General features: G+C 49.5%; 1 protein-coding gene across 8 annotated transcripts in view; it reads left to right on the top strand.

The window, feature by feature from the left end:
• Window positions 1-26,432, top strand: part of IGSF3 (immunoglobulin superfamily member 3) — a 98,862-nt gene that overhangs the window by 68,704 nt on the left and 3,726 nt on the right. For 6 of the 8 annotated variants that reach the window (XM_027091038.1, XM_027091039.1, XM_027091037.1 and 3 more), the window contains 6 exons: window positions 900-959; window positions 3,682-4,083; window positions 6,756-7,160; window positions 16,244-16,654; window positions 20,099-20,506; window positions 24,690-25,166. In XM_027091038.1, the coding sequence (XP_026946839.1) occupies window positions 900-959; window positions 3,682-4,083; window positions 6,756-7,160; window positions 16,244-16,654; window positions 20,099-20,506; window positions 24,690-25,166 (2,163 nt within the window). The remainder of the gene's footprint in view (window positions 1-899; window positions 960-3,681; window positions 4,084-6,755; window positions 7,161-16,243; window positions 16,655-20,098; window positions 20,507-24,689; window positions 25,167-26,432) is intronic. The other 2 variants (XM_027091043.1, XM_027091041.1) reach the window with 1 other exon arrangement.

Below are 26,432 nucleotides of genomic sequence, written 5' to 3'. Positions count from 1 at the left end.
GTATAGGGGATTGGCATTACCCTAATTGTCCATCCCCTGTCGGAATTGGGTTTTTAAAAGTCAGTGGATGGGACCTCTCACATCTTCCTGGAGCACAGGCTTTTAAAGCTTAGCTTATTTCCAAGGATGCTTAGGTGGGCTCCCCGCCCCCTTGTAGCTGGCATTGTCTGGGTGGGAATCAGTCAGGACTGGGGACTCGGGGGACTGCCTGTGTTTGCTTATGTTGGGTTTAATTATCCACAGTATCAGGATGTTCTCATTAATATCTCCTTTCTCTCATAGTTTTGTTTTTAGTAAAATGAGAATGCTTAGAATGCCCTGATTTTAAGCAAGATGGTGACGTTTTTAAACTAACCTTTATTTAACCTTTTGCTCCACTGCTCAAGCTGTTCTTTCTCTTAGCCCTGTAATGATTCCTTTTTCATTTTTATTTACACTTTTACATATTTAATATAGTTTCAAGTGTGAAGAAAGGAAACAGACAACAGGGGTCTTGCCACTCTTTTTTTCTTTTCTCACCAACAGGATGACTTTCCTTTGTGCTTTTTTTTTTTTTTTAAATCTCTCTCTCACACACATCTCATCTTGAAATTCTTTTCTTTCTTGGACTGTTTCCCCCTGCAATGCCTAGCATGGTGCTTTGCGTAGGGTAGGTGCTTGCTGAATGGAATTTGTTAAACTGGATGCCCACTCTCTTTAGTATTTTCCTGTCGGACTGCGCCTGCCTTAACCACGGTCTCTCTACTTTTAAATCTGCAACTAATTCCTCATTGTTCTATAAGGATCCAGTGAAGGGCAGCCACACTGTGTACTTCCCTATTTTTTGTACTAAGAGATTTCCTCCATCCCCTTCCGAGAACTTGTTTGATGATCTGTGGCCTGCTATATTGCTTTTCCAGCAGATAACTGGGTAGTTAAAGTCCCCCAGCACCACCAGATCCTGCCCCAAGGCCACTTGGGTAAGTCTACCAAAGAACAACAGTGATCACATCGGTAATGGTGATAATAAAAACTCAGATTTTAATGGCGCTTTTCCTCTCAAGAGCCCAAAGTGCTTCTGCGTGTATCATCTCCTTCTCCACTCCCACCCCTCCAATCCTTGGAGAGGCCAGTATTCTATTCATCCTGTGAATGAAGAGGCCAGAGCACCATACAGGGAAGTGGCTGAGCTGGTCTGATAGTGGTCGGTCGAGCTTGCATCGCATGGGAAGTATTTGCTTCTAACTCCAGACTCACTGCTCTGCGCTTAGCCTGTGCTCCGTCATCAACCTCCTGATTGGAAATTTCGTTTGTAACCGTGCACTCAGATTCTCATTAGTTCTGTCCTAGTTTTCATTTAATCCAGAGAGTTTTAAATTGTTGGCTGCCTTTTCTCAGGCCTGAGAACACTTGTAAATAGTCTTTAACGGGCAGTCCGCACCGTGTCTGCATTTGCCTTTGCCTGGGCTGCGGAATGGTTTTGCTTCTCGTAGTTTCACATCTAACTGCGTGGTTTTTCCAGGCTTGCTCAAGTAACAGAGCACCAAACAGCAGCCCTTGTAACAAACAAGCCAGGGCTTATAGAAGATAGAGCCCATTGGGGTGACAGTAGGGGGTGGGAGTGATGTCCTGCAAGTCATTCTTCTGCTTGAGGCAAGCAAAGGGATTTTTTTCCATTGATGCCGAAGTTGCCCTTCTTTAATTCCTCACTTTGAATTGATAACGCTGGAAGTGAGTCATTAATGAGTCTTTAATCTGAAGAGGAATATTGTTATTATTAATGAGGATGATGAAAAATAATTACCCCATCTGATACCCTCAGTGTCGTGGCCCTAAGAAGTAGGACTCTTAGTATCTCTATTTTGCACATAAGAAATGGAAGCTTGGGTAGGTTCAGTAAGAGCCCCAAGATTGCAGAGTTAGGAAGCAGTAGACCTGGGCCTGAGCGTGGTCTGCCTGCCTCCAAATCCTTGCTTTCAGCCACTCCTGCTACAGATGTAGCTACTCGGGAGCCTGTCATCTCCATGACTCATCTAGGCATGGCTCCTGGGAAAATTCCTATTCCCCACCCTGTCTGTCCGGACTTTTTTTCATGTGAAACAAGCCAACACAGAATGGGTGGAAGACATGTTCACTATAGCAAGAGCTCCATGCCTGGGCTCCGTGCTCATCTTTGCGTGTTTCTGCCTGTGGGGGAAACACACGGGAGAAAAGATTGATTCAAATGCATGGTTGTGGGTATGCTTTTCCCCTCAGTAATTGGGTGTGCCTCTTAATCTGGGATTTGATTTACTGATTGATTTAAAATTGATGTATGTGTTTCACGTGGGTGGTCCCCAGAAAATTGGAGCCGAATTCGTCTGGTACTTTCTGTTTTTTTTTAACACTGAAGGGCTTTTGGAGCTCTATAGATAATTATACAAAATAATCTATGCATAATTAAGATAAAGGATCCACATTCTTTATAAAAACAAAGAGTTAATGGGAGTAGTAAAGTTAATTATGATCATGGTAACCAGTTTTTGAAAACCTACGTATTAGGTGATTTCTAGACATTGTCTCATTTACTTTTTAATCTTTGAAAAACGTAGCACTCTCCCTATCTCATAGAAGAAGGCATGTAGAGCTTAAATAATTCCACTGGGGGAGTTCATATAGCTAAGTGAGGAGCGAAGGAGAGAGGAATCCTTATCCCAGAGTTTGATTGGCAGAAACTCAAGGTCAAGAGCAGTGGAACCCCAGGGCTGAAGGTGGACAGCAGCAGGAAGGCGAGCCACCGGCTTTGGTCTGTTCCTGTGTGTTAATGAAAGTATGAAAGCTTGCTCCCCACACACGCTGTGAAAGGAGGCCATCTGTGCTCTATTACTGCCCACACCCAAGCAAGCACGTGTTGTCCTCCAAATACTTCCTGTCACTTTTTTTTTTCTATCTCCTGATATTGCCCTGAAGGACTCAGATGGCATGTTTGGATGTTCAGCTTTTATGTGACTGCTGCAGCCCCTAAATTATGGGAAGATTCGGTGAAGTAGAATTTTCAAGGTATTCAACGTACTGAAAATCCAGGTCAAAAATTCTTGAACCCTGCTGAACACATTACAGTCATCCTTCAGATTCCGAGGGGGATTGGTTCCGGGACCGCCCCAAATCTGCAGATGCTCAAGTCCCTTACATAAAATGGCATTGGATTTGCACATAACCTGTGCACATCCTCTCCAGATTACTTATACCTGATACAATGTACATGCTATGTAAAGAGTTGCCAGTGCACAGCAAATTCAAGTTTTGCCTTTTGGAACCTACTGGAATTTTTTTTTTTTTTTTTTGGCGTATTTTCTATCCATGGTTGGTTGAATCCATGGATGTGGAAGCAGTGGCTGTGGAGGGCCTGATGAATTGCTTTGTGCCCTAAGGGTAATGTCTTTCTGTTCTGATTCAGTCTCAGGTCTTAGACGCTCATGATCCCACACGTTATCTTTGTATCCAGTAAAGGGCCTCCTAGGTTATCAGCTCTAAAATCACAGGGAGCGAAACCCAGAAGCAGCCAGGGCTTGCAGCAGCAGCAAGTGTCAGAGTGCTTGCATCCTCCAAGGTCCCCTTGTACCTGAATAGAGTGACATTTGTACCCCTCCTCCTTTGATGTCAGTGGGGAGGGCTCAGTGGAGCCCAGAAAGCCCCAGCGTGGCACTCTCTCCCTCTACGCAGAGAGCAGCATCTCGGTGGAGGTGGCCAGCAATGCCAGCGTCGTCCTGGAGGGTGAGAATCTACACCTCTCCTGCAGCATCCGCACAGCGGGTAGACCCCTAGGCCGCTTCTCCGTCATCTGGCAGCTGGTGGACAGGCAGAACCGCCGCAGCAACATCATGTGGCTGGACCGGGACGGCACCGTGCAGCCTGGCACATCCTACTGGGAGCGCAGCAGCTTTGGGGGCGTCCAGATGGAGCAGGTGCAGCCCAACTCGTTCAGCCTGGGCATCTTCAACAGCAGGAGGGAGGACGAGGGCCAGTACGAATGCCACGTGACCGAATGGGTGCGGGCAGTGGATGGCGAGTGGCAGGTCGTGGGGGAACGCCGGGCCAGCACCCTCGTGTCCATCACGGCTCTCGGTAAGTAAGCTCGGCAGTCTTTTCGTGGGACCATTGGGGAGATGCTCCCATGTCAAGACTCTTGTAGGAGATAGACGGCACCTTCCAAAGGATTTGATTGAAGAAAGTATTTATGGAAGTGTGGATGGGGTTCAAGGAACCAAGAGTGGTTCTCCATGGTGGGCCCTGGGGATGGGCAACAGCTGAGCGCTGTTACTACTCATTGGTCTGGGTGGTAGGAGTGAAGTTGTAAGGATTCTGGCCTGGGGAGTGGTGGCCCCAGGTGGAGGAACAAAGGCCACTGCCAAAATTAACCTGGAAGAGCGGGAACAAATCCTCTCCCTCCTGCACCCCAGGCCCTCCTGTGCAGGGGCTCAGCCCTCCTGAAAATTCAGAGCAGGGCAGAGAAGGGTAGGAAATCACCTTTTGCCATCTATTTAGCCCTTACTACCCTTCCTGGCTGAGTGTAAGCACTTAAGCTTAATTGTCCCTTGGAATCCTCGCCTAGCCTACAGATAGACACTGTCATTTTACAAGGAGACTAGTGAGACAAGTTGGCTGATTTGCCCAGGACTATAGCTTTTAAGTGACAGACACACAATCTGAATCCAGGAAACCAGCAATCTGTCTTAAATTTTTTTTTCAAAGCCCATGTTTTTACCTTTTCCTCTATAAGGCTCTTCCTAAAGAAAGCCATTTCCTGATTAGCATGAAATTAAAAGATACCTTGAAATTTGCTAAAACCAAAGAATATTAGATTTGCTTCTCACAGGGTAAAGAGGCTTCTATCAACATTTATCTGCCTAATAGAATCAGTATATTAAAAGACCAATCTGCTACTTTGCTGGGGAGGTAACTTGTCATGTTAGGTGTTTCTGTTTGTTAAGAGACTGCGACATCAGTTGTCCTCAGTGACTTTGCATTCCACCCCTGGGACCATGCTGCCACCTTCCTCATGGGTAGGGCTGGTGGTGCTTTGGACCATCCTACCCCAGTAAAGATGGCAACACCAAGTGGTTTTGCCCCCAACAAAGTCCTTTTTCACCCCAGATTAGAATTATTTTTACTTTCCATAAGCTTAATCCCAAAGGTTGATCTGCTTTCGGCACTCATCATCCCATTCAGATTTCTGTCTCTGGAAACCTCATCCAGTGGTTGAGTTTCCAGGTCAGCTCACTCCCCATGGCTCTCTCAGCTCAGTACCGTATGTGGACACGTGGAAATGGAACCTGTGAGGAAAGTCCTGGGTGTCCAGCAGAGGGAGTCTTTCCCATCCTGTGAGGCTAGGAATGTCTGAGGGGTGGTTAGGGTTAGAAGTAATTTTTCAGCATGAGGTTGTCCTCTGAGTTTTTTCATATTCACCGTATGGCTGTGGTTCCCATAGCCAGAGCTTACCAAGGGGCTCTGGCCAGGCTCTTCACTCAGTGCCTTTTTACCTATGAAGTTTAAAGTACTTTCCTTTATGTCTATTTTATTAAAACAAACTACATATTTAACAAAATATAGTATATACTGTGTGTCAGGTACTATTCCAAGTATTTTATAAATACTAACTCATTTAATCTTCACAAGGACCCATTTTACAGATGGGGAAATAGAGGCAGAGAGAAGTTAAGTAACTTGCTCAACGTCACATAGCTAGACAGTGCCAAAGTTGGGCATCTGGCTCCAGGGTCTGTGCCTTTAACCACTGTCTTATGCTTCCTGGGAGTAAAGCAACCTAATAAGTCCCCCGGAATCAGTGGCACACAGATTTGTAGCGTGACTGCCATTCACTGGCAGCTTGATAGTGGACAATTTATCTACCCTCTCTGAGCCTCAGTTTCCTCATCTGGAAGAAAGGGGTGATGGATTCAGTGAAGTGTGATGAAAGCCAAGCAGTTGGCACCATGCCTGGCCCATGGTGCTCAGGAAATACTGGCTGCTCTCAGTTTTATGAGCATAACTAATGTGTTAACAGTCAGTCGTATTTCAAGGCTGAAGGGACTCTGATCACTTCTACTGAGGAGTCAGTACTGGGGATTAGTGATGCTGGAATACGGAGAGACTCAGCCTAGCATACCTGCAGGGCCCCACCTCACCCCAGGTCCTACTTGGTGAAGGTCAGTCCCTCCTGCTGTGGGTCCCTCGCTGCCTCTTTGCCCAGGATTCTGTGGGGAGGTAGAAGAGGGACTGGAGAGCAAGCCGGCGCTGCCCAGCCCAGGGAGCACAGGCCCCTGCTCCACCTGCCTCCCCTGCTCCGGCACTGACGCAGCGGTGGGCCAGGCACAGGGGCCGTCCAGGCTGGGGCGGGGTGCATCCACCTGAGTGTGATGAAGGAAATCGGCCCTGAGGCTCTCTTCTCCTGTTTCAGCACGGAATCCCAAGATATCTCGGGATGGTCCCGCCTACATGCACTCAGTCCCTGTGAGTGGGACTGATCGAGCACAAATCCACGTGAGGGTTCATCAGGAAGGGTTCGCTAGTGCTGCGTGAGGATTGCTGCCGGCCTCCTTCTGTGGGGTCCTGTGAACTGCTGGGTTTGTGTGTCAACACGCTAGCAAAAGTAATACTGGCCTGGGCATCCAGAGAGCCCCACGTGTGAGCCTTTGCTCTGTCCCGCTAGCTTCTGCCAGGAGCCCTGTCACCGCGTCACATGGCCCTGAGAAGGCCAAGTGTCTCCTCTGGCCTGAGTTTCTCTGCTCTCTCTCCAGAAACGGGCTTTGCAGTCACTGCCATCTCCCGCACGCCGGGGGTGACCTACAGTGACTCCTTTGACCTGCAGTGCATCATCAAACCCCATTACCCTGCCCGGGTCCCCGTGTCAGTGACGTGGCGGTTCCAGCCGGTGGGCACCGCCGAGTTCCATGACTTGGTGACCTTTACCCGGGATGGCGGAGTCCAGTGGGGGGACAGGTCCTCCAGCTTCCGGACCCGAACGGCCATTGAAAAGGCTGAGTCCAGCAACAACGTCCGGCTGAGCATCAGCCGGGCCAGCGACACGGAGGCGGGCAAGTACCAGTGTGTGGCGGAGCTGTGGCGGAGGAACTACGACAACAGCTGGACACGGCTGGCCGAGAGGACCTCCAACCTGCTGGAGATCAGGGTGCTGCAGCCAGGTGAGGGTCCCGGGGTCCCCCACGCCTGCTCCGGCTGAGGAGAGCCGCAGAGAGGCAGGAAGTGACGTGCGCGGAGCCCTCGGCCCGGCTGCTCTTATTTCCCAACTTTCTAGTTTGAGAAATTTCAGGTGTGTAGGCGGTTGCAAGACTCCTATTCCCTTTTCATGATGACCAGCTGTTAACATCTTACCACGTTTGTTTCTCCCTCCGTGTGTAATTTTTTGTTGTTTTTGAACCGTTTGAGGGTAAGTTGCCAATATCAGGAGACTTCCTTCTAAATACTTCAGCGTGTATCTCTGAAGATCAGGACTTTGTCCCACCTGACCACAGCAGTGTAATCAGACTCTGGGAATTTGACGTGATTATAGGACAGTACCAGCATTTCCGCAGTTGTCCCGAAAACGCCCCTTATAGTGTTTTTTCCTTCTAGGATCCAGTCAGGGGTCACACATTATATTTAGTCGTCATGTCTCTTTATTTTTCTTTAATTTTTAAAATTTGTTAAATTTTAATTAATTAATTTATTTTTAATAATTTGGCAGTTTCTTTTCTTTTTTAAAAAGTTATTTATTTATTTGGTTGCACTGGGTCTTAGTTACGGCTCTCGGGCTCCTTAGTTGCAGCTCGCCGGCTCCTTAGTTGCAGCATGCAAACTCTTAGTTGTGGCATGCATGTGGGATCTAGTTCCCTGACCAGGGATCGTACCTGGGCCCCCTGCATTGGGAGCACGGAGTCTTATCCACTGTGCCACCAGGTAAGTCCCTGCCATGTCTCTTTAGACTCCTTTAATCTACAGTAGTTCCCCAGCCGCACGTGCATGCGTGCGCTTGTGTGTGAAGACGTTGATATCTGTGAAGTGTGCAGGCCACCTAGGCTGTTTTGCAGAAAGCTCCGTCTCTTAATGTCATCTCCTATAATCCTTGCAACAGTGATGTGAACAAGGTACCACTGTCCCCCCCCCCCAGTTTGCAGACAAGGAACCTCAGAGGCAAAAGGGAAAATAACAGGTACTTACTGAGTATTTGCTTTGTGCTAGGTGCTTAGGGTTGGTTATTTTATGAGAATTTCACAACAGCCTCAGGAAAGATTAAGTGATCAGCCCAGGGTTGCCTAGCTGGTGAATGGAGCCAAGGTTTGAATCCTTGTCCTTCCTTCCTCGACACTTTCCCTGACCCAGACCCTGTCCCCCTGCCCTGGATTTGAGCGCATGAGAGCAGGCAGGCGGAGTCTATCTCGCAGCAGGTGATAAGGATGCACTCATCTGGGGAGCCTTAGTCAGGGGACGTTGTGCAGACACTCACCGTCATCAGGCCCTTCCCTTAACGCGGGGGAGAGGGTAAGTTAGTGCTGCTCTTACACGGTTTCCTCCGTGTCTGTACCTGTCTCCGGTTAGGGTGGAAGCAGGCGGAGGGTGGACCCCGGCCCTGGCTCCTGCTTCCCTCCATTGCCTGGCCCCAAGCAGGAGAGCACAGGCATGCGTGAGACGAAGGGTGGGGGCTGGATGGGAGGTGACTTTGCAAAGACTTCTTTCTGACTTTCTGCCCCACCCACTTTGCAAAGATGGTTTGAACACATTGCAAAAAGGATTTTTCTGCCTGCTTACAGCCACGATGTGTGCCCAACCCGGTCTGCTCCACCACTGCAGATGGTCACAGTGCTTGTTATTTTCAGCAACGCGAGGTTAGGAAACGGCAGTGTCTGGGCTTATCCTTCGCCTCTTCTAACCCCATAACGGAGTCTGTATCGAACCAGTTTGGAACAAGTGAACTGTATAAATGATAGGACAGTTCCTTGGCCAATTAGAGCCTAAACTTGGACAACGAGATGCCAGGGAAGAGGCTGTTCTGCTGAAGTGGATTTTCAGGTTAATGGAAGGTTAAGCGGAAGACCCCATTTCGTGTGAACCCTTGTTGTGGAAAGTGCCGAGGGACTCGCCTGCCTGCCTCGCTGAGTAATTGCGCCCTTTGTGGTCTCCTCTGGCCTCAGGGTCGGGCTGTGGGCCTCCTTGTGCCCCTCACGTGGTTCCAGCTGCAGAAAGTAGAGGAAGTGCTGACCCCAGGACCTTGCCTAGCCTTGCCTTTTTGAATAAATCCCTAATATTTGCCTGTTAGTCTTACGACTTAGAATCTAAGGCTGGAGTGCCTCAGGGAAGAAAATGGAGTTAGGTCATTGAAGGTTCTCATTATTTGGATTCAGATCAATTCATGGTGCTCTTCAAGGGGAAAAGGGGCAAAAATGTATTAAATACGTCTTGGGTGCCAGGCCTTGTGGTTAGTACCTCTGTTTTCTTTTTAAATTTTTCCAGCAATGAAATAACGTGTAGACACTTTTATGCCCATTTTGCTCCTGAGGAAACCCAGGCTCCCAGTGTTTGGGAGCCTTGACGGAGGCAAACCAGCTTGTCAAATGAAAAACAGATCGGAACAAGACTGGAGCCTAGGTCGTTCCGATGTCCATGTATCTCTATTTTCCATTACATCATTTTATTGCCCCCTGGAGAAGAGTTAGGGGACCCGGGATCTGCTCTGAGGATTGTCTTCGTGTCTCCTGTGGCTTACGCTGAGTCCGTTTGTTTGTGATTTCACTGTAAAGCAAGAACTAGCGGCGGCTGGCGTGGGAACCTTGGGAACGAGCACCAGGGTGCTTGGTCTCTCCTCAGAGGTGCATGGTAAGGCACTTGGCTGGCCCTCTGGGGGGCCGCAGAGAGCAAGGGGGGGTGCTGAGGCTGGGCGGGCGCGGCCCCTGGGAAGGGCTGTGGCACCAGGGAGAGTGCATCCTCCTTAAGTGTTACAATCTCTCCTTATTAAATATTTATGCATTGAGCACTTACTATTTTCCAAAGGGCTTCATGTTCATTTTTACTCTTTTCCCCCCGCACACGCTGGTTGGTACTGGTGCTTTTATTTGGGGGAAGTAGAAGTGGAAAAATACCAGAGGGCTGACCGTGTGCCGGAGAGTATACTGGACACTTGGTGTAGATGACCTCAGTCACCTTTGCTGCAGCCCTGGGAAGAAGCTACTGCTTTCCCATTTTATAAATGGAGTAACTGAGCCTCAGAGAGGTTGGGACTTGGCGGAGTCAAGAAATAGAGAGTGGGAAGTGGGGATGGGAACCCAGGTATGAACTTTATTAAAAAGCAGTTGGGGTGGATGAGAGGAAGACTTCAGCCTTTTTTAAGGCCATATAATAAAAAACTATCCTTTCTAGGACTTCCCTGGTGGTCCAGTGGTTTAAGCCTCTGCACTTCCATTGCAGGGGCACGGGTTCCATCCCTGGTTGGGGAACTAAGATCCTGCATGCTGCACGGCGCAGCCTAAGAAAGGGGGAAAAAAAATTATCCTTTCAGCATTCAGTTAATAGTATCATTTACAGAAGCGGTTTCTCTTTGTCGAGTGCTGTGTGGAAGCGTCTCAGCACCTGTAGCGGCAGAAGTAACAACAGTAACGATAGTAGCTAATCTTTGCTGAGCTTTCGTAGCATGCCCATTACCACCTTGAATGCTTTATACACAGTAACATTCTTCGTTCTTAATTCATGCAATGCCATGAGGGGGTGCTAGCTTCACCCATTTTATAGGACGCTGACACAGAGGATAAATAAATTCTCCAGTGATTCATAATAAGTGGCAGAGGCAAGATGCAAATCCAGACAGGCAGTCTGGCTCCAGAGTCCAGGCTCTTCATTTTATTTTATTATGGTAGTTTTTTTTTTTCCCTCGGGAATTCTCTTTGGTACCATATACTTTGATTGAATCCCTGCTCTCTCTGGTTTACCATCCCTGAGCCCCTTTAGCAAATACTTAAATTTGTTCTTTTTAAGTTGGGGTCACAAGGTCCCTGTAGAGGTTCCTCAAGACACGGTTTGCTAATGGTGTAGGAGTTTTTGTGCCTCTTCAAATGCCTCTGTTTCTTCTAACTTCTGCCACCAGGGGGCTCTAAGGCTTGGGGGCTCTAAGGCTTGGGGGCTCTAAGGCTGCTCTCCTTCCATATCTTGCCTCTCAAAACATAGATTCTTCTCCCCGCTCTGTTGTTCTCCACAGGAATATCATCGCCCTCCCCCTGCCCCCAACCCTTTTAGAAGATGATTTTGTCCAATATTCTTATTCCGACAGCAGGAAGCAGAAACCCAGGGACCGTTGGCCCGCTCATGCCAGTCCATTTATCAGCCCTCCACAGCTTATGTCACCGGCTTCCAAGAAGGCTCTGTGTGGTCTGTGCCCCAGACCAGTCCTTCTGCCAGAGCTGCCTGCTGACCTGACCACATCACGGGTATTTGTTTCTTTAAAATCTCTGGCTGGATGGCCTGATGAACCTGTTGTGGATCTCTTATTGACCATTCCAGACTTCCTGTTCCAAATGCACATCCCTAAGGTAATCTTCAAGGAACGCCATCCCTCCTGTTTTGTTGTTGATCTGTCTTCGCCTTAGCCATCGATGGCAGAGTGTGACTCCACAAGGGGCGTTTAGGCAAGCCTTTAAGCCAGTTCAACATATTCGATTCTTAGCTCCTAATCCATTCTTTTCTCTTTCAATTTTGAAGCATTGCTGCGCTTCCTTCTGATTTTCTTTAGCACCCAAAACACCCTCCAATTACATCTCCCTAAATACAGAGGAATAAGGGAAATGTCAGCGCTCATATTCCAGGTATTTACAACCGTATCTTGGTTTGGCTATTAAACATTGCACGTTAAAATTGACGAAGCAATAAACACGCTTCCAGGAGGACAGCCTCCGGTGTGGAAAGCTGACTTGTCAGTGGGTGTATTCTGCTGGGATTTTACTGATGGGCAGTCAGGATGAATATTCAGTACCCTCCGGATGCTGCCAAACCCGTTCTCTCCAATTTCTTATTGCTGACCTGGCAGATTGGCAGAGCTGAGGGCTTTTTCTTTGACTTCCAGGAGTCCAGGGCTTGTGACAGTGGCTCTCCTTGTCACAGTCCAGTAGGTGACAGGCTGCCCCATCCTTCAGAGCAATTGGCCCCTCGTTTCTTTCAGGAGAACCTGGGGTTCTCCTTCCATCCCAGGGGCATGTGGCTTCTGCCTGCTGGCTGTTAACAGATAGAGTGAGCATGAGAGCAGGAGCCCTAGAGGAGTCCCCCCTCCCCCCGCGCCTCCCCCCCCTCAGGCCTCGTTGTCATGGTAACACCAGGTGCACCTATTTGGAGTCAGTGAGCAAGGGTCACTGCTGTGTCTGCAGACGTGTAAGGCAGACAGGGCAGTAACCCTCCTTCTATGAGGACAGGTGGGACATGGACATGCACACGCGCACACACACACACACACACACCCCACAGCTCTTCCTTCATTCTCTCCCAGTCTTTTGGCTGACTTGCGTCCCTCAGTTTGAAAAATCTCTGCTGTCCAGCCACTGGCCCCCTCTCCACCTAACGTGACTGATTCCTGTCACGGATCCATAATAAAGAACAGTCTTCCTTTTCTCCCTCTGCTCCCTCACTGCCTGTATGCTACCCTCTGGCCGCTGCTTGCACCATTGCACAGAAACTGCTGTCTCTAGAGTTACCTGTGGCCCCCTCACTGCCACACCTGTGGCTTCTCAAACTTAGCGCATCAGAATCACCTGGAGGGCACGTGAGCCCGCAGGTCTCTGGGCCTCACCTGTGGTGTTTGTGAGACAGCGTCTCCACCCCAGGTGGTGCCGATGCTGCCCGGCCACAGGGGATCGGAGGCCTCAGAAGGAAACTCTCCAGATGCAGAAAGAAAGGGCCCTTCCCTCCAGCAGGGTACAGCCCCGCTCTGGAAGTCGTGAGGTACCTGAGACGGCAGCTGCTGGGTGCGCTGGAGTCTGTGCTCGCAGGTGGGGTGCTGAAAGGTGGGGCCTGGCCCGCAGCCTCACACCCTTCTTCCTGCCTCTTCGTCCTGCTGACTCACTGTTGGCGATCAACCAAGTCCTCAGCGTCTTGTCTTTCACCTTTGTGTTTATTGCCTAAGTCCATTCACTCACACAGCCAAGTCCAAGGTTTCTCAGGCTTTCAGGTTCATTTGAGTCACCTGGGAGTCTTGTTAAAAGGCAGAGTCTGGTTCAGGAGGTCTGGGGTGGGGCCCAAGAGTCTGCATTTCTAACAAGCTTCCAGGCAACACGGATGCTGCCAGTCCGTGGACAATACTTTCAGTAGCAAGTTTGCGACTCAGGTTTGGCAGTTCTCCATCTAATATGGAGCTTTGAACATGGGACTGAGCCCGGAAACTGAAAAGAAACGGAAATAGTGAAAACATACTGCGTGTTGATTATAGACCAGGTTCTGTGCTAAACTCTTACTGTAGAGTATTGCTTTTAATCTGCACAGCACTGCTCTCAGGTCGATGCTGTGATTGTTCTCATCTTGCAGATGAGAATACCTACGGTTCTTAAGGGGGCTGGGCTCTCCTAACCCCACGGAGGAAGGTGGGGCCAGCAGGCCGCGCACCGCCCAGGGCAGTGCTGGGCAGGATGTGTGAGTGCCTCCTAATTAGTTGTGCAGGCTGCTGTCTCCCCTGGGCTTCAGGAAAGGTCCTCCCTGTCCTTGAGAAGCGGGAGGAGATTCAGAGCGTAGAAGAGGAGCTGACCCCTTGCCTACCTGTCAGACATGCACCAAATTTCAAAAATGCCTCTCTTTCAAGCTTTCCAACACTTCACAATATTTTGACGTGGGAAGGAGGGAAAAAAATGGAAATGCTTTGAAACAATTCTCTTCCTTGGATTCTCGTTCTCAGACCATGTGACTGAGCTGAAGTTTAGTCATAGGCATCCAGTTTAATATATGCGGTTACTATAGCAATGGAGGTTTCCTTAGTAACAGTTGCAAAAATAATCTGGCCCCAATTAATAATGCATTTTAAAGCTCTTTCTACTCTACACTGAACAACCCAGTTTTTTGGGCCCAGAACCAGATAATTCAGGTGGTGTCATTTGCTCTGATAGAGATATCATTTGCATGCGGCGAATCGGGTTGGAAAGGAATGAAAAGGGAGCTGGTTGTTTCAAGTATTAGAGGCAGCAGATAGGAAAAGTCGACTGGCAAGCTAAGGTGAATCTAGTTTCCAGAGCTTGGGTGCTTGCTGGTAAAGCCTGCCCTGTATTCCAGTGCCGTGGAGGACTTCGTGCGTTTGAAGAAGGGAGAAGGCGGGAGACTGGGCTTGTTCCCCAAAAAAGATGAAACCAGAAGGGTAGGGTCATGGGCCAGGGGATTTCTCTCAGACGGGTGCCGGGTGCATTCTTGATGGCTTGAGAAGGTCTGTAGGTACGTGAATCCAGCTTCCTTTGTGAAGAGTGTCCCCTGATTTAGCACCGGGAAACAGCCTCCGAGTTGCTTTCGCAGTCATGGTATTGGGCGTCCGATTCTGCCGTACTTAGCTCGCTGAATCCTCCCAGCCACTCAGAACCTTTGTCTGTGGGTTACCCCAGTGCCCAGGTGACAGTCTGGGGCTTTCAGAAGTGTCAGTTGCCTTGGTGCATGGAACTCAGACCTTGATCCTGTCTTTCCACACTAAGCTCTAAGCGAGCCAGCTAGCCAGCACTGGCAGAGGAGGCCCAGGCACGACCAGTGGGCTCAGTCCTGTGTCTAGATCAAGAGAGATGACCAGCAGAGGTGCTGGAGAAAGGCCCAGGCCAACCTGTTCTGGCCTCCCCTCTGGGCAGGGTCACTGGAGGAAGCCCAGCTTGCTCTCCCTGTCAGGGTCTGTGGCTCGTCCTGGGCTCCTTTCTCAGCTGACGAGTGATTTCATCCTCGACAAGTGAAGGGTAAAGAGAAAGGTGAGGGTGGGATGATGCTTCTACTATTAGCTCCGTAAGAGGAACTTGGAATTGTGACTTTTTCCTTTTTTCTCTTTTTCAGTAGGGGAGGATGGTGGGGAGGGGGAGCAGAGCCAAGTATAATAATGATGGAGTGGGTGAGATCTCAAATTACCTTCATAAGATATATTTCATTAGACCGTGGCTTCTTGCCACCTTCAAGGAGAGCACGGTCATTAATTAGCAGGTAGGGTGGCCCTCTGGAGTCTGCCCTCCCTTCTGGTTTAGGAGCAGAATCGTGAGGGGAAGGGGAGGCCGGAGTCGGCTCTGTTCTGTCCCACTGTTTGTCATTTTCTTCTCTGCCTTCTCTCTTCCCATCCTCCAGGAAGAGCACCCCAGCATCCTCCAGCCACCTGCTACCGTATTTCTCCAGCTCCCTCTCGTTCGCTCACCCACTCACTCAGTCACTAACTCACACATCCCAGCAAACGTTGATTGAGTGGGTGCTCTCCAAAGCCTGAATCCGGGGGTGCGGTGATGAGAACATCTCCAGGCAGGACCGTCTTATTCTTCAGAGCACCCCCAGCACTTAGCCTCGTGAGGGGCACGGAGTGGGCACACTCTAAGTATTTGCAGATCGAATGGAGAAAGCTTGATCTCTGCTCTCGGGGAGCTCATGGATAGCATGGGAGGGACGTAAGGAAAAACAAGCTGAAGATGCGTAAGGGTGCTGATGGGAGCACAGAAGAGGGGCGTCTGACCCAGTGGGATGGGAGTGAGGGAGAAGAGGACTAGAGGGTGAGTAGGGAGAAGGGTCGGAGGGGAGATGGTAGGAGACAGGCAGGGAGGACAGCTGAGCGGAGACCGAGCTCAGGGAGAAGCGGCATGGGGAGGTGTGGTGTGGGTGTGACGGGGGAGGCTTGGAGGTGAGTGAGGACAGCGGGGTGAGGGTCAGATCCTGGAGGGACTTTGTACTCTGAAAGGAAATGTTTTTCTTGTCTATAAGCAGTTGGGAGCCATTAAACTTCTTAAGCAGGGAATTGATACGGGCTGGGTGTGTTTTTGCCGGATCCCCCTGGCGGCCATATGATGGCAGGGAGAGCTGGCAGGAGAGACGGCGAGGACCTGAGCCAGGGAGAGGCAAGGAGGAGGCCAGCGGAGGGTTGTTTGGGGTGCGATTGGCTCTGTTCTGCTGTCCTCACGCCGAGCCATGCTTTGGGGGAAGCCCATCAGTGTTTGGTCCTCTAGGAGCCGTGCTGGACAAAACCCGGCGGGGAGCCTGGAGGCGGGACTCGGGCCACATTCCAGGGGTGTGTGGTGATTCGACTGAAGCATCCCCTTTTCCTTTGCAGTGACAAAGCTGCAGGTGAGCAAATCAAAGAGGACCCTCACCCTGGTGGAAAACAGGCCCATCCAGCTGAACTGTTCAGTCAAGTCCCAGACCAGCCAGAACTCCCACTTCGCCGTGCTCTGGTACGTCCACAAGCCCTCGGACGCCGACGGCAAACTCATCCTCAAAACCACCCACAACTCCGCCTTTGAGTACGGCACCTACGCCGAGGAGGAGGGCCTGAGAGCCAGGCTGCAGTTTGAGAGGCACGTGTCCGGGGGTCTGTTCAGCCTCACTGTCCAGAGAGCCGAGGTCAGCGACAGCGGCAGCTACTACTGCCACGTGGAAGAGTGGCTGCTGAGCCCCAACTACGCCTGGTACAAGCTGGCGGAGGAGGTTTCGGGGCGCACGGAAGTCACTGTGAAGCAGCCAGGTAAGGATAGACGGTGCAGCCAGCCTGGGCCAGTAGGCTGAGGGCAGAGACTGCCTGGGGGTGCGGCAGGGCTCTGCGGGGTCCATGGTGGATGTGCATGCGGTACAGAGCATCATCCTCGTTCACTGCAGGCCCACCCACCTTACCTAGCGGGTCCTGGTGCTGATGGCGAACTCAGAGAAGCATCCTCTGTCAGCATCTGCTGTTGTACGCAGCATCTTCACCCGGGAGAGGCCTGAGGGGCAGCTGGGGGTTGCAAGGTGCGGCAAGGCAGGATCCCTGGCAGTGCCTGGATCTCATTCTGGGTTTGCAGTTTGCACCTTGGATCTCGGGCTGGTGCCGGCTCCATACCCAGGATTCCTGCCTGGAGGGCGTTTTCTGGTTTCCCCTTCTTCCTTACCACGCACAGCCCACGGATGAGCCCTTCCTGTCTCTGAACAGAACCACCCTTTGGCCCCCTCTCAGACCCTGTGGGTGTAGCCTTTATTCCGTTTATATCCGGCTCCCTGACAGATGGCGTCTGACTTCTGCCGGAGCACTTCACAGGCAGGAGAGCTGACTGCCTCCACAGCCCTCAGTTCCACTTTTGGGCAGCCCTGGTTGTTGAAAAGTTCCTCCTCCCTGTAATGTCCCTCTCAGGTTTTAGGTCTGCCCGAGAACAACCCAAGATTAGTCTGAGTCATATCCTTTCAAACATGTGAAGGGAGCCCTTTCTCCTTGTTGAAAAGCTCTAGTTCTTTGAACTTCTCACATAGTGTGGCCCTAAGCTCCCTCTCCATCCGTCATTCCTGCGTGCCCTATAGTTAGTTGTTATCCCTACCTCTGGTGCCCGATGAGCTGTGGGATGCTGTGTTGCCGCCCTGAGTCCGAGCTCCTTGACTTTGCTTATGCTACCCTCTCCTCCTGGAATGCACCCCTCCTGTGGCTTCTCCCCTGTCTTCACCCCATTCCTAAGACTTTACTCAGCACCACCTCCAGGAAGCCTTCCCTGATTTCTCCTATATCACCAGGGGTTCCGTATAAAACACATAATGTAATAATTATTTTCATTTCTTCTCCACTATACCGTAAGCATTTTGAGGACAGGTGCTGTGTCTTTGTATCTCCAGCCACTGACATGACACCCTTAATAAATACTGGTTGAATAAGGAATAAATGGTTGCTTTCCTTGACACCCCAGGGCCTTTGTACTTGCTGTTCTCATAACCTGGAATGTGTTGACCATAGATGTCCATCTATCTCGTTCTTCCTCAGGGAGGCATTCCTAGCTCACTTTAACTAAAATGGCACCCTAGTCACTCTGTATCCCCTTTCCCCAGCCCCTTCATAGCACATGTCACCGCCTGGCATACCTATTCATATATGAGTAATTATGAACTACCTGTTCAGATTTTATACTCATGGAAATTCATTTATCATTGGTTATTATGTTTACTGTAGTGAACACTATCACTTGTTCACTCTTAATATATTCAAATTCACTAGACGGGTAGCCGCATGAGTGAGCACAGGTCCTGTTCTCTTTACCATGCTATCCTCACGGCTTGTCTCCCAGGAGGCCTCAATAAAAGTTTATTCTGGGATTTCCCTGGTGGTCTAGTGATGAATACTCCGTGCTTCCACTGTAGGGGGTGCGGGTTCGATCCCTGGTTGGGGAACTAAGATCCCGCATGGCGCGGCATGGCCAAAAAAAAAAAAAAAAGTTCTGTGATCAAATGGAACCAGATGCAGAAGTCCAGATGTGGCCTGGCCCTTGCTGAACGCCATGGGGCTTGTCCCCTCCTTTCCTCAGGATATTGTATGTCTCACGCTGCCCCAATCCAGGGATTCAGGTCTGCCCACGGTGACATTTCATGCCGACCCTTCTGGTGCATAAAATAGGAAGCTGTGGTCTAAGTGATTCCTGTTGGTATTTCCAGTGACCTACGTCCTGCCTTCAGGCCAGTCCCTGGGGCTTTTGAGAACTGAAGGTTGCCATTAGGCCCACATATGTTCTTTCAGGTTTCTGTTCTTCCTGTCTTTTCTCAGTTCTGACCGTTTTCCCCGTTGGGAGGTCATGGTCACCCTCCCCCACCGTGTTTCCTCTTAGTCATCATTCTGCCTTTCCCTTTTCTCATTTGTGCTGAAACTAAGAGGTTCTTGGTAGGTCCTAAATTTATCAAGGGAATTTCCCCATTGGAGGTTAACAGACTCACCGCAAGCTAACTGGGGCAGTGCACTAGGGCTGTAAGGATTCTTGTCAAAACAGTGAAATCTCTGCTTATGGGGAATATTAACACTATAAACAGAAGACTCACAGGACACATTAAAACAACACACTCCCCCTTTTCCGTTGAGATTTTTAATCTGTGTGTTTTTCTCGCCCCCCCCGCCCCACTTCGTCTAGTCCCCCCCCTCCCCCCCCTTTTTTATAAGAAAGCATACATTTATAGAGCTTTTGGAAAATACTAAAAAAGCACAAAGGAGAAAATAACCTTTCAACCCAGAGACAAGCAGAGTTAATATCTTCCCAAGTATATATTTTCAGAGACTGGTTATTTGAAATATATTCTCTTGTTTTTTTTTAAATTTTTTGACCTTTTATTACAAAGGTGAAATAAATGTGCATTAGAAAACATTCTGACAGTATTAAACTGGAAAAGTGAAAGTCCCTCCCTCCTCAGATATCACTCAGGAGGTGTCCTTCTCAGGGGCTTCTGGGCACTTACAGTGTCATAGCTTTTTAACCCCTCGGGTCCAAAGAGGCTTTTGGGGCCTTTATGAAATTGTATGTGATCAGAGTGTACCGCGTTTAATGACACCTTTTCTCTGGAGGAGAATCTGATTGGCTGAGGTTTCAAACAGCCATCAGTATCAGTCTTTTCTTTACTGATGTCAGATCGGTTCTGTTTCCACCTTGAGAGGGAACCCGTGTGGGGTGTTTTTGGTAAAGAAAGTAAGAACCGCAATTCTCAGGGCCAGCTGGTGAACGTATTAACGTGGCTTTCCCTTGCAGTTCTTTTGAGGCTGACAGCCCAGCACATTCTAGCCATCATGTGGTCAGTTTTAAAAATTTGCTCTCCCAGCAGGGTTCTCACCATGCCCTTTGCTGTCCCTTCCCAGCCACGCCCTCCCCTTGGCCATACTCTTTGTGGTCTGCTGTCCCTTGGACGTGGAGTCATCTACCATGCACGCTTGTCCTCTCCTAAGCATCTGAACCGATGAGAGTTATAAATTAGGGGGCAGCTGTTACCGTAACATTGAACTCCATGAAACTCAGGCACTCAGACCCGTGATCAAGAACTCAGAACGTTCAGGGTGTGCGCCTGAGCAGTGCTTCTGCTGATTGAACGTGCTGCTGTCCTCCTGCGTTTGGAAGGCACCCGCTCACGTCCGCTGGGAAGGGGTGCATGCACGTGGCTCGTTGCTTTCTTGTTGGCAACGTCTCTTTCCTCGCCTTTGCAGACAGCCGCCTGAAGCTCAGCCAGGCGCAGGGCAACCTGTCGGTGCTGGAGACGCGGCAGGTGCAGCTGGAGTGTGTGGTCCTGAACCGCACGAGCGCGGCCTCCCAGCTGCTGGTGGAGTGGTTCGTGTGGAAGCCCAATCACCCAGAGCGGGAGACCTTGGCCCGCCTGAGTCGCGATGCCACCTTCCACTACGGAGAGCAGGCGGCCAAGAACAACCTGAAGGGCCGGCTGCACTTGGAGAGCCCTTCCCCGGGCGTGTACCGGCTCTTCATCCAGAACGTGGCGGTGCAGGACAGCGGAACCTACAGCTGCCGCGTCGAGGAGTGGCTGCCCAGCCCTGGTGGCACGTGGTACAGACGGGCAGAGGACACCGCTGGCCAGACGGCTGTTCAAGTCATGCGACCAGGTGAGAGTTAATGTCCCCAGGCCTCCGCCCTCTTTGGTGGTTCCCCTCTAAGTGTGATATTTTATGCACTGCATAAAATTAGTTAATTTTAAAGTGAACTAATTGTTAATTAAATTAACCCAATTAATTAGTTACTTGCAGTTAAATATATGAGCATTTACGTTGTACATTTGCATTCACAGTTGTCTGAGATTTTTTTTCCCCTAGTGAATGGAAAATTGCACATCTGGCCTTGGCCTAAGGTGATTCTGTTTCTTAGCTAGAGTAGCATTTGTCAATTATTTATTGCAGAGCCTAGAATATTTTCTTTTTAAAGAATACATTCAGATTCAGACAAGTGGCAAAAATCTTGAAACAGGGGGCTTCCCTGGTGGCGCAGTGGTTGAGAGTCCGCCTGCCGATGCAGGGGACACGGGTTCATGCCCTGGTCCGGGAAAATCCCACATGCCGCGGAGCGGCTGGGCCTGTGAGCCATGGCCACTGAGCCTGCGCGTCTGGAGCCTGTGCTCCGCAACGGGAGAGGCCACAACAGTGAGAGGCCCGCGTACCACAAAAAAAAAAAAAAAAAAAAAAAAATCTTGAAACAGTAGCCATGTGGTTCAGAAAATTCAGCTTGTGGATTTTCAATGGAAAAGAATTGATTCATATGATTTAAATGGAAAATGACGTAACTGCAGCCGTTATACTCTCACTTCCTAATAATTTTATTGGTACTAATGACTGTTCTTTGTGGCCTTGTGCTTTTCTTTATTGTTGCTTCTAAAGTACCCAAATGCATATAATTACTGAGTAGAATTATTGTTCCACATTCACACACATAATCAAAGCAAAGATGTGCAGGGTTCCTGTGTCCTGCGAAACATCACATCATCATTCATTCATATCAGAGCAAAGAGTCGGTGATCCCCTGAAGGACATGGAGCGGAAATGCACTGTGACCTCCATCCAGGGGAATGCTTTGTCTTGTGTTCTGAGCATCCGGGGTGCTGTTTGTGGTCGTGGGCACTGTTGGAAGCTTTCATAATGTTTTCACATCTAAGTAGAACAGCTCTTTTTGTTGGTGGAATCCTGGAGCTTCACGGTTGTGCCTGCCCCACACATCAATGAACACACTTCGGGGAGGGCATACAGCCTTTGTTACAGGAGAGGGACATTATCTCTCTCCTCCGTGTCTTGCCTAAGATGGAGGGGAAATTGCCTCTACTTTGAGTCACTCATATTTCCCATGAGCTTTCTTTCCCCCGTCCCCCTTGCTTAGAAGCTGCTGCGTGTCTTTTCCCAAAGGTAAATGGTAAACACAGCAGCTGAGCACTCTCCTCCTCCACCTCCCACCCATTATGGAGATCCGCACACTGAGGCCCCAGGCAGCGCGGGAGGAGGCAGCCAGGTGCGCCCCAGCCACAGTGAGGCTGTTTATGTTCAGTCTTCACCACAGCCCCAAGTGGTAGGTTTTACTGTCGAGGGAACTGAAGCCTGAAGAGAAATGTCGCACAGCCAGTACTTTGAGCAGACTGGGTGGTCGCCCAAGGTTCCCTCCCGCCACACTGTGTGCTCACAATGTGACCCCTAAGTCTGCAGCCCTGAGGCTGCCTTGTGTTCAGTCAGTTGAGTAGCCTTCCTCCCTCCCCCCCTCCTTCCCTCCCTTCCTTCCTTCCTTTCTTCCCTGATTATATAAGGTGATCATTTGGAAAACAGAAAAATATAGTTTTGAAAAGAAAATTTATCTGTGGGGACTTCCCTGGTGGTCCAGTGGTTAAGACTCCGTGCTTCCAGTGCAGGGGGCACAGGTTCAATCCCTGGTGGAGGAACTGAGATCCCCCATGCCCTACAGCCAAAAAAAACAAAAAGTTATGTGTAATCTCACTACCTACATATCTTCATATTCCCTCTGTCTCTCTCCCTCTCTCTCTCTTTCTAAACGAAGTCAGGATCTTATTGTTCTATGTGATTTTTTTTTCCCCCACTCAGCATTCTTTTGTGAGCCTTTCCCCATGTCATTGAAAGCATTTCATGACCACCATTTTTACTGGTTGCATAACATTCATTATGTAGATGTACCTCAAAGCTTTTTTTCTGAGATATAAGTTGAACATATAGAAGACTTGAAATAAAAGAGCTCTAAAAGTTGGGTTAAGAATCGCCTTGCATTGCTTAGGGGCGACCGTAGTATGAAATATACAAACTGAAGGACTACCCTGGGTGAGATTGTAGCTGAGTCGATGAGTAGTTGTGTTTGGCTCACTGGGGTGGAGAGAGAACCACATTCCTCACCCACAGCCCAGAGTCACTGGTCAAGGTCACAGCATGGGAGCATCAGCATGGCCTCGGGGAGGGGCAGGGACGAACTTTTTTCTTGTAGCTTACACACGGAAAAGGAAGGAAAGAGTGTCAAAGGCTGACCAGGGAGATACTCTGGCCTCTTCTAGAAGGGGACAGACACGGGAAGCCCAAAACTTGAGTCATTAACAGAGACAGGGCACTTGAAGGGGCCCCGAAAAACTGTGAGCTTTAGACAAGAAGACAGCAAAGAGAGAGTAGATGGGAAGAGGCCCTTCTGGGGAACTGAATGTGCCACGGTCCCTGACCACCTTGCCATGATGGGTCCATTGCCTCACTGCACAGCATCTCTCTCTGTGGGCACGTCTGCCTTGCTCCCTGGAGGGATAAGGCGATGAGTGAGGGAGTTTGAGTCACCTGTAAACTGATTTCCCGTCCTGCCGCTTTCCGCCCTCCAGCATCTCTCCCCAGCCCCGGTGAGAGCTGGGCTGAGGCACCGTGCCTGCCACCTATAGCTGGCTCCTAAGCTTTTGTGTCCAGCGGTGCACACAAGGTTCCAGATGTGCTGAGGGGGGTGGGGAGGGGCTTGTCAGAGCCCCACGGAAGCAGTGGTAACCGGCTTTGTGTTCGCTGGCACGCCGATTCAGCCACTTCGTTGAAAGCCCAGGAAGGAACTTGGGAAATGCTCCTGTTTGGTTGTCGTCCAAGTAGAATTCGATTTGGTCTCTCTGCTTTCGTTGATGCCACATTGGCATCTTTCATGAGCATTTCACAAACAGAGCCAAAGGGAGGCCTTTTAGGAGGTAGGGAGTGAATTACTTGTTTAGAACCTACCCCAGTGAGCCAAAACCCGCGAAAGAAAGAAACAGATACAGCTGTCTGGTGGTGTCTGTGGGATGTGCTTTACCTGCTCAGGTGTCTCCCCGTGGCTAGTCTGCATCTCCCACCTCTGTCAGGACACTGTCTGTGTTATCCTCCTGGGGGTCCATACTCCCAGGGTGAGGGGAGTGAGGGGCCCTTTCAGGTTTATTGTCTTTTGTTTAGCTTCAGTCCTTGGAGAAGTTTTACCTGCTTGGGTTGGTTCCCTGTGGTGTAGGCAAATTAATCTACACGCACCCGGTTTCAATTCAAAAGCTGCTGATGGGGTGAATTCATTTCCAAGGGCTGCCATAACAGATTAGCGCAAGCATTGTAGCTTCAAACAACAGAAATCTATTCTCTCTCAGTTCTGGAGGCTAGAAGTGTGAAATCAAGGTGTCATCAGGGCCCTGCTCCCCTGAAGGTTCTAGGGAGGGGTCCTTCCTCGCCTCTTGCAGCTTCTCACGGCCCCGTTTTCCCTGGCTTGTGGCTGCGTCACTCCAGTCTCTGCCTCTGCCTTCCCGTGTCCTTCTCTCTGTGTGTCTCTCTGTGTCCTCTCCTCTTCTTATATCCAGGCCTGCCCCAAATCAGTATATGAGTGCATCTTAACTAATTACATCTGCAAAGACCCTATTTCCAGTTAAGGAAATTCGGAGGGTCCAGGTGGACATGAATTTGGGGGGACACTATTCAACCCCACTGCAAGGGGTTACAGTGAAAATAAGTGTCCCTCCCTCCCTGGATTCCTGTAAGCCTCCATGTTACCAGCTCCTTGTGCATTCTTCCAGATGTTCCATGCAAATATAAACAGATTCTTATGTCAGTATAAAACTTATTTTCTCTTTTCTTCCACTCGATGATGCATAGAGTACACAGTGTGCTGTACTCTAACAATTTTTCTTGAATCTCCTTCCACCTCTCTGCACACAACGCCCCCTTGTTCCTTTCAGTGGATACGTAGAATCCTCTTGCATATTACTAGAACATATTTAGTGGTGGACATTTAGGTTGTTTTGAACAGAAATTAAAACAGCCTTATCTCCCCCAGATGCCGCCCTGCAGGTGGACACGGTGGTCCCCAATGCCACGGTGTCCGAGAAGGCGGCTTTCCAGCTAGACTGTAGCATCGTGTCTCGCTCCAGCCAGGACTCCCGCTTCGCTGTGGCCTGGTACTCCCTGAGGACTAAAGCTGGAGGGAAAAGGGGCAGCCCTGGCCTGGAAGATGGGGAGGAGGAAGGGGAGGAGGGGGAGGAAGAGGAGGAAGAGGACCCCACAGAGCGGACGGCCCTGCTGAGCGTGGGCCCAGACGCTGTCTTTGGCCCAGAGGGCAGCCCCTGGGAGGGCAGGCTTCGCTTCCAGAGGCTCTCCCCGCTACTCTACCGGCTCACAGTGCTTCAGGCAAGCCCTCGGGACACGGGCAACTACTCCTGCCGCGTGGAGGAGTGGCTGCCCAGCCCTCAGAAGGAATGGTACCGGCTGACGGAGGAAGAGTCCGCCCCCATCGGCATCCGGGTTCTGGACACAAGTGAGTTTTTCCAGGTTTCAGGGTGGGGGGGTGTCACTGTTGATTCCAGCTGTCCGGAAGATAAAATCAGAGCTTGATGGTGGACTACTAAGCAGTTTTCTTGCCTGTTGTGGGCATTTAGGATTTGACAAACCAGTTCATATAACTGACCCTTGATTGCCCTTGGGAAAAATAGAGAGAGGAATTAAAGTGATAATTGAAGTGATGATCTTTATAATAAGCTTGATGCTCCACCAGATTCAATTTTCGTTGGATTTCATTATACAAGTGTATTGTTAGATGTTACCTTGTTAACTCGTTAGAATAGCCAGCTTGGTCTCTTCTTAGCAAATCAGCAACAGAAGAGGAAGAAAAAATAAAATGAAGTCTGAGTACCTCACTGCCATTCTCCCTTTTTCTCAAGTTCCTGAGTCATTTTTATTTCGGAGGGTAACTTGGAGGATTAGGTGGATTTTGCATGGTTAGTTGGGAAGACCAGCCTAGAAGGGCAGTGATGTTACAGAGCATCTGGAAAGAGCTTAGCAGCAGCTCCATTAGCCAACAGCTATTGCTACAGAATGATCCAGAACCCAATGTTTTTATAATACCGAGGGACTCATGAACAGAGACTGGAGGAAATTCTTGCTGACCTGAATTATTAGCTCTAACGAGGAGCTCTTTTGGTTGGCCTTCCGTCAAAATGTGGAATTTAGCAGACTGAAAATGTTGTTTGTTATAGTAGAATTAGCCTATGATACAGAAATTAAAAATTGGCTAAAAATTTCAACTTCTTCTCAATCACAACATTTTATCAGATCATTTTCAGTTTTGTCAGCTTTTTCTTTTCTTTGATAACCTCCTGTTTATTAAATAGAACCTTATGAAATTGAGGTTTCGTTGGTCAAAAGTGTTTGATATCGGTAGTCTCATAGACCTTGGAAATCTAGTAAGTGTAAGTGTGCGTTAAATTTTCTTAATAATACTGATGAGCAACAGCTGTGCGGTAGAACGGAAAGCCCAAAAAACCCCCCCAAAAAACCCTAAATCATACTTAGACCCCCTAACGATCTGCTGAATAACCCACTGTCCAAAAGTACAAGGGAAGGTGTTTAGACCACATTTTTTTCAGCCCACTGTGGCTGTCCAAACTTAGTAAACTTCATAGCACACAGGGATCATCCAGCAGCCTTATTTTACAGAGAAAATGCAGCCTCCCAGAGCCCAGGCTCCTGTCACAGAGCAGCAGTCCTTGATGAGGTCAGGGGTGTGAGGTTTCATTCTCCTCTG

This window comes from Aethalodelphis obliquidens, unplaced genomic scaffold (genome assembly GCF_003676395.1).
Source record: "Aethalodelphis obliquidens isolate GAN/ISIS:26980383/991018 unplaced genomic scaffold, ASM367639v1 scaffold70, whole genome shotgun sequence".
NCBI lineage: Eukaryota > Metazoa > Chordata > Mammalia > Artiodactyla > Delphinidae > Aethalodelphis > Aethalodelphis obliquidens.
The sequence above is the reverse complement of the archived record's forward strand: the minus strand, read 5'-3'. Positions and strand labels throughout refer to the sequence as shown.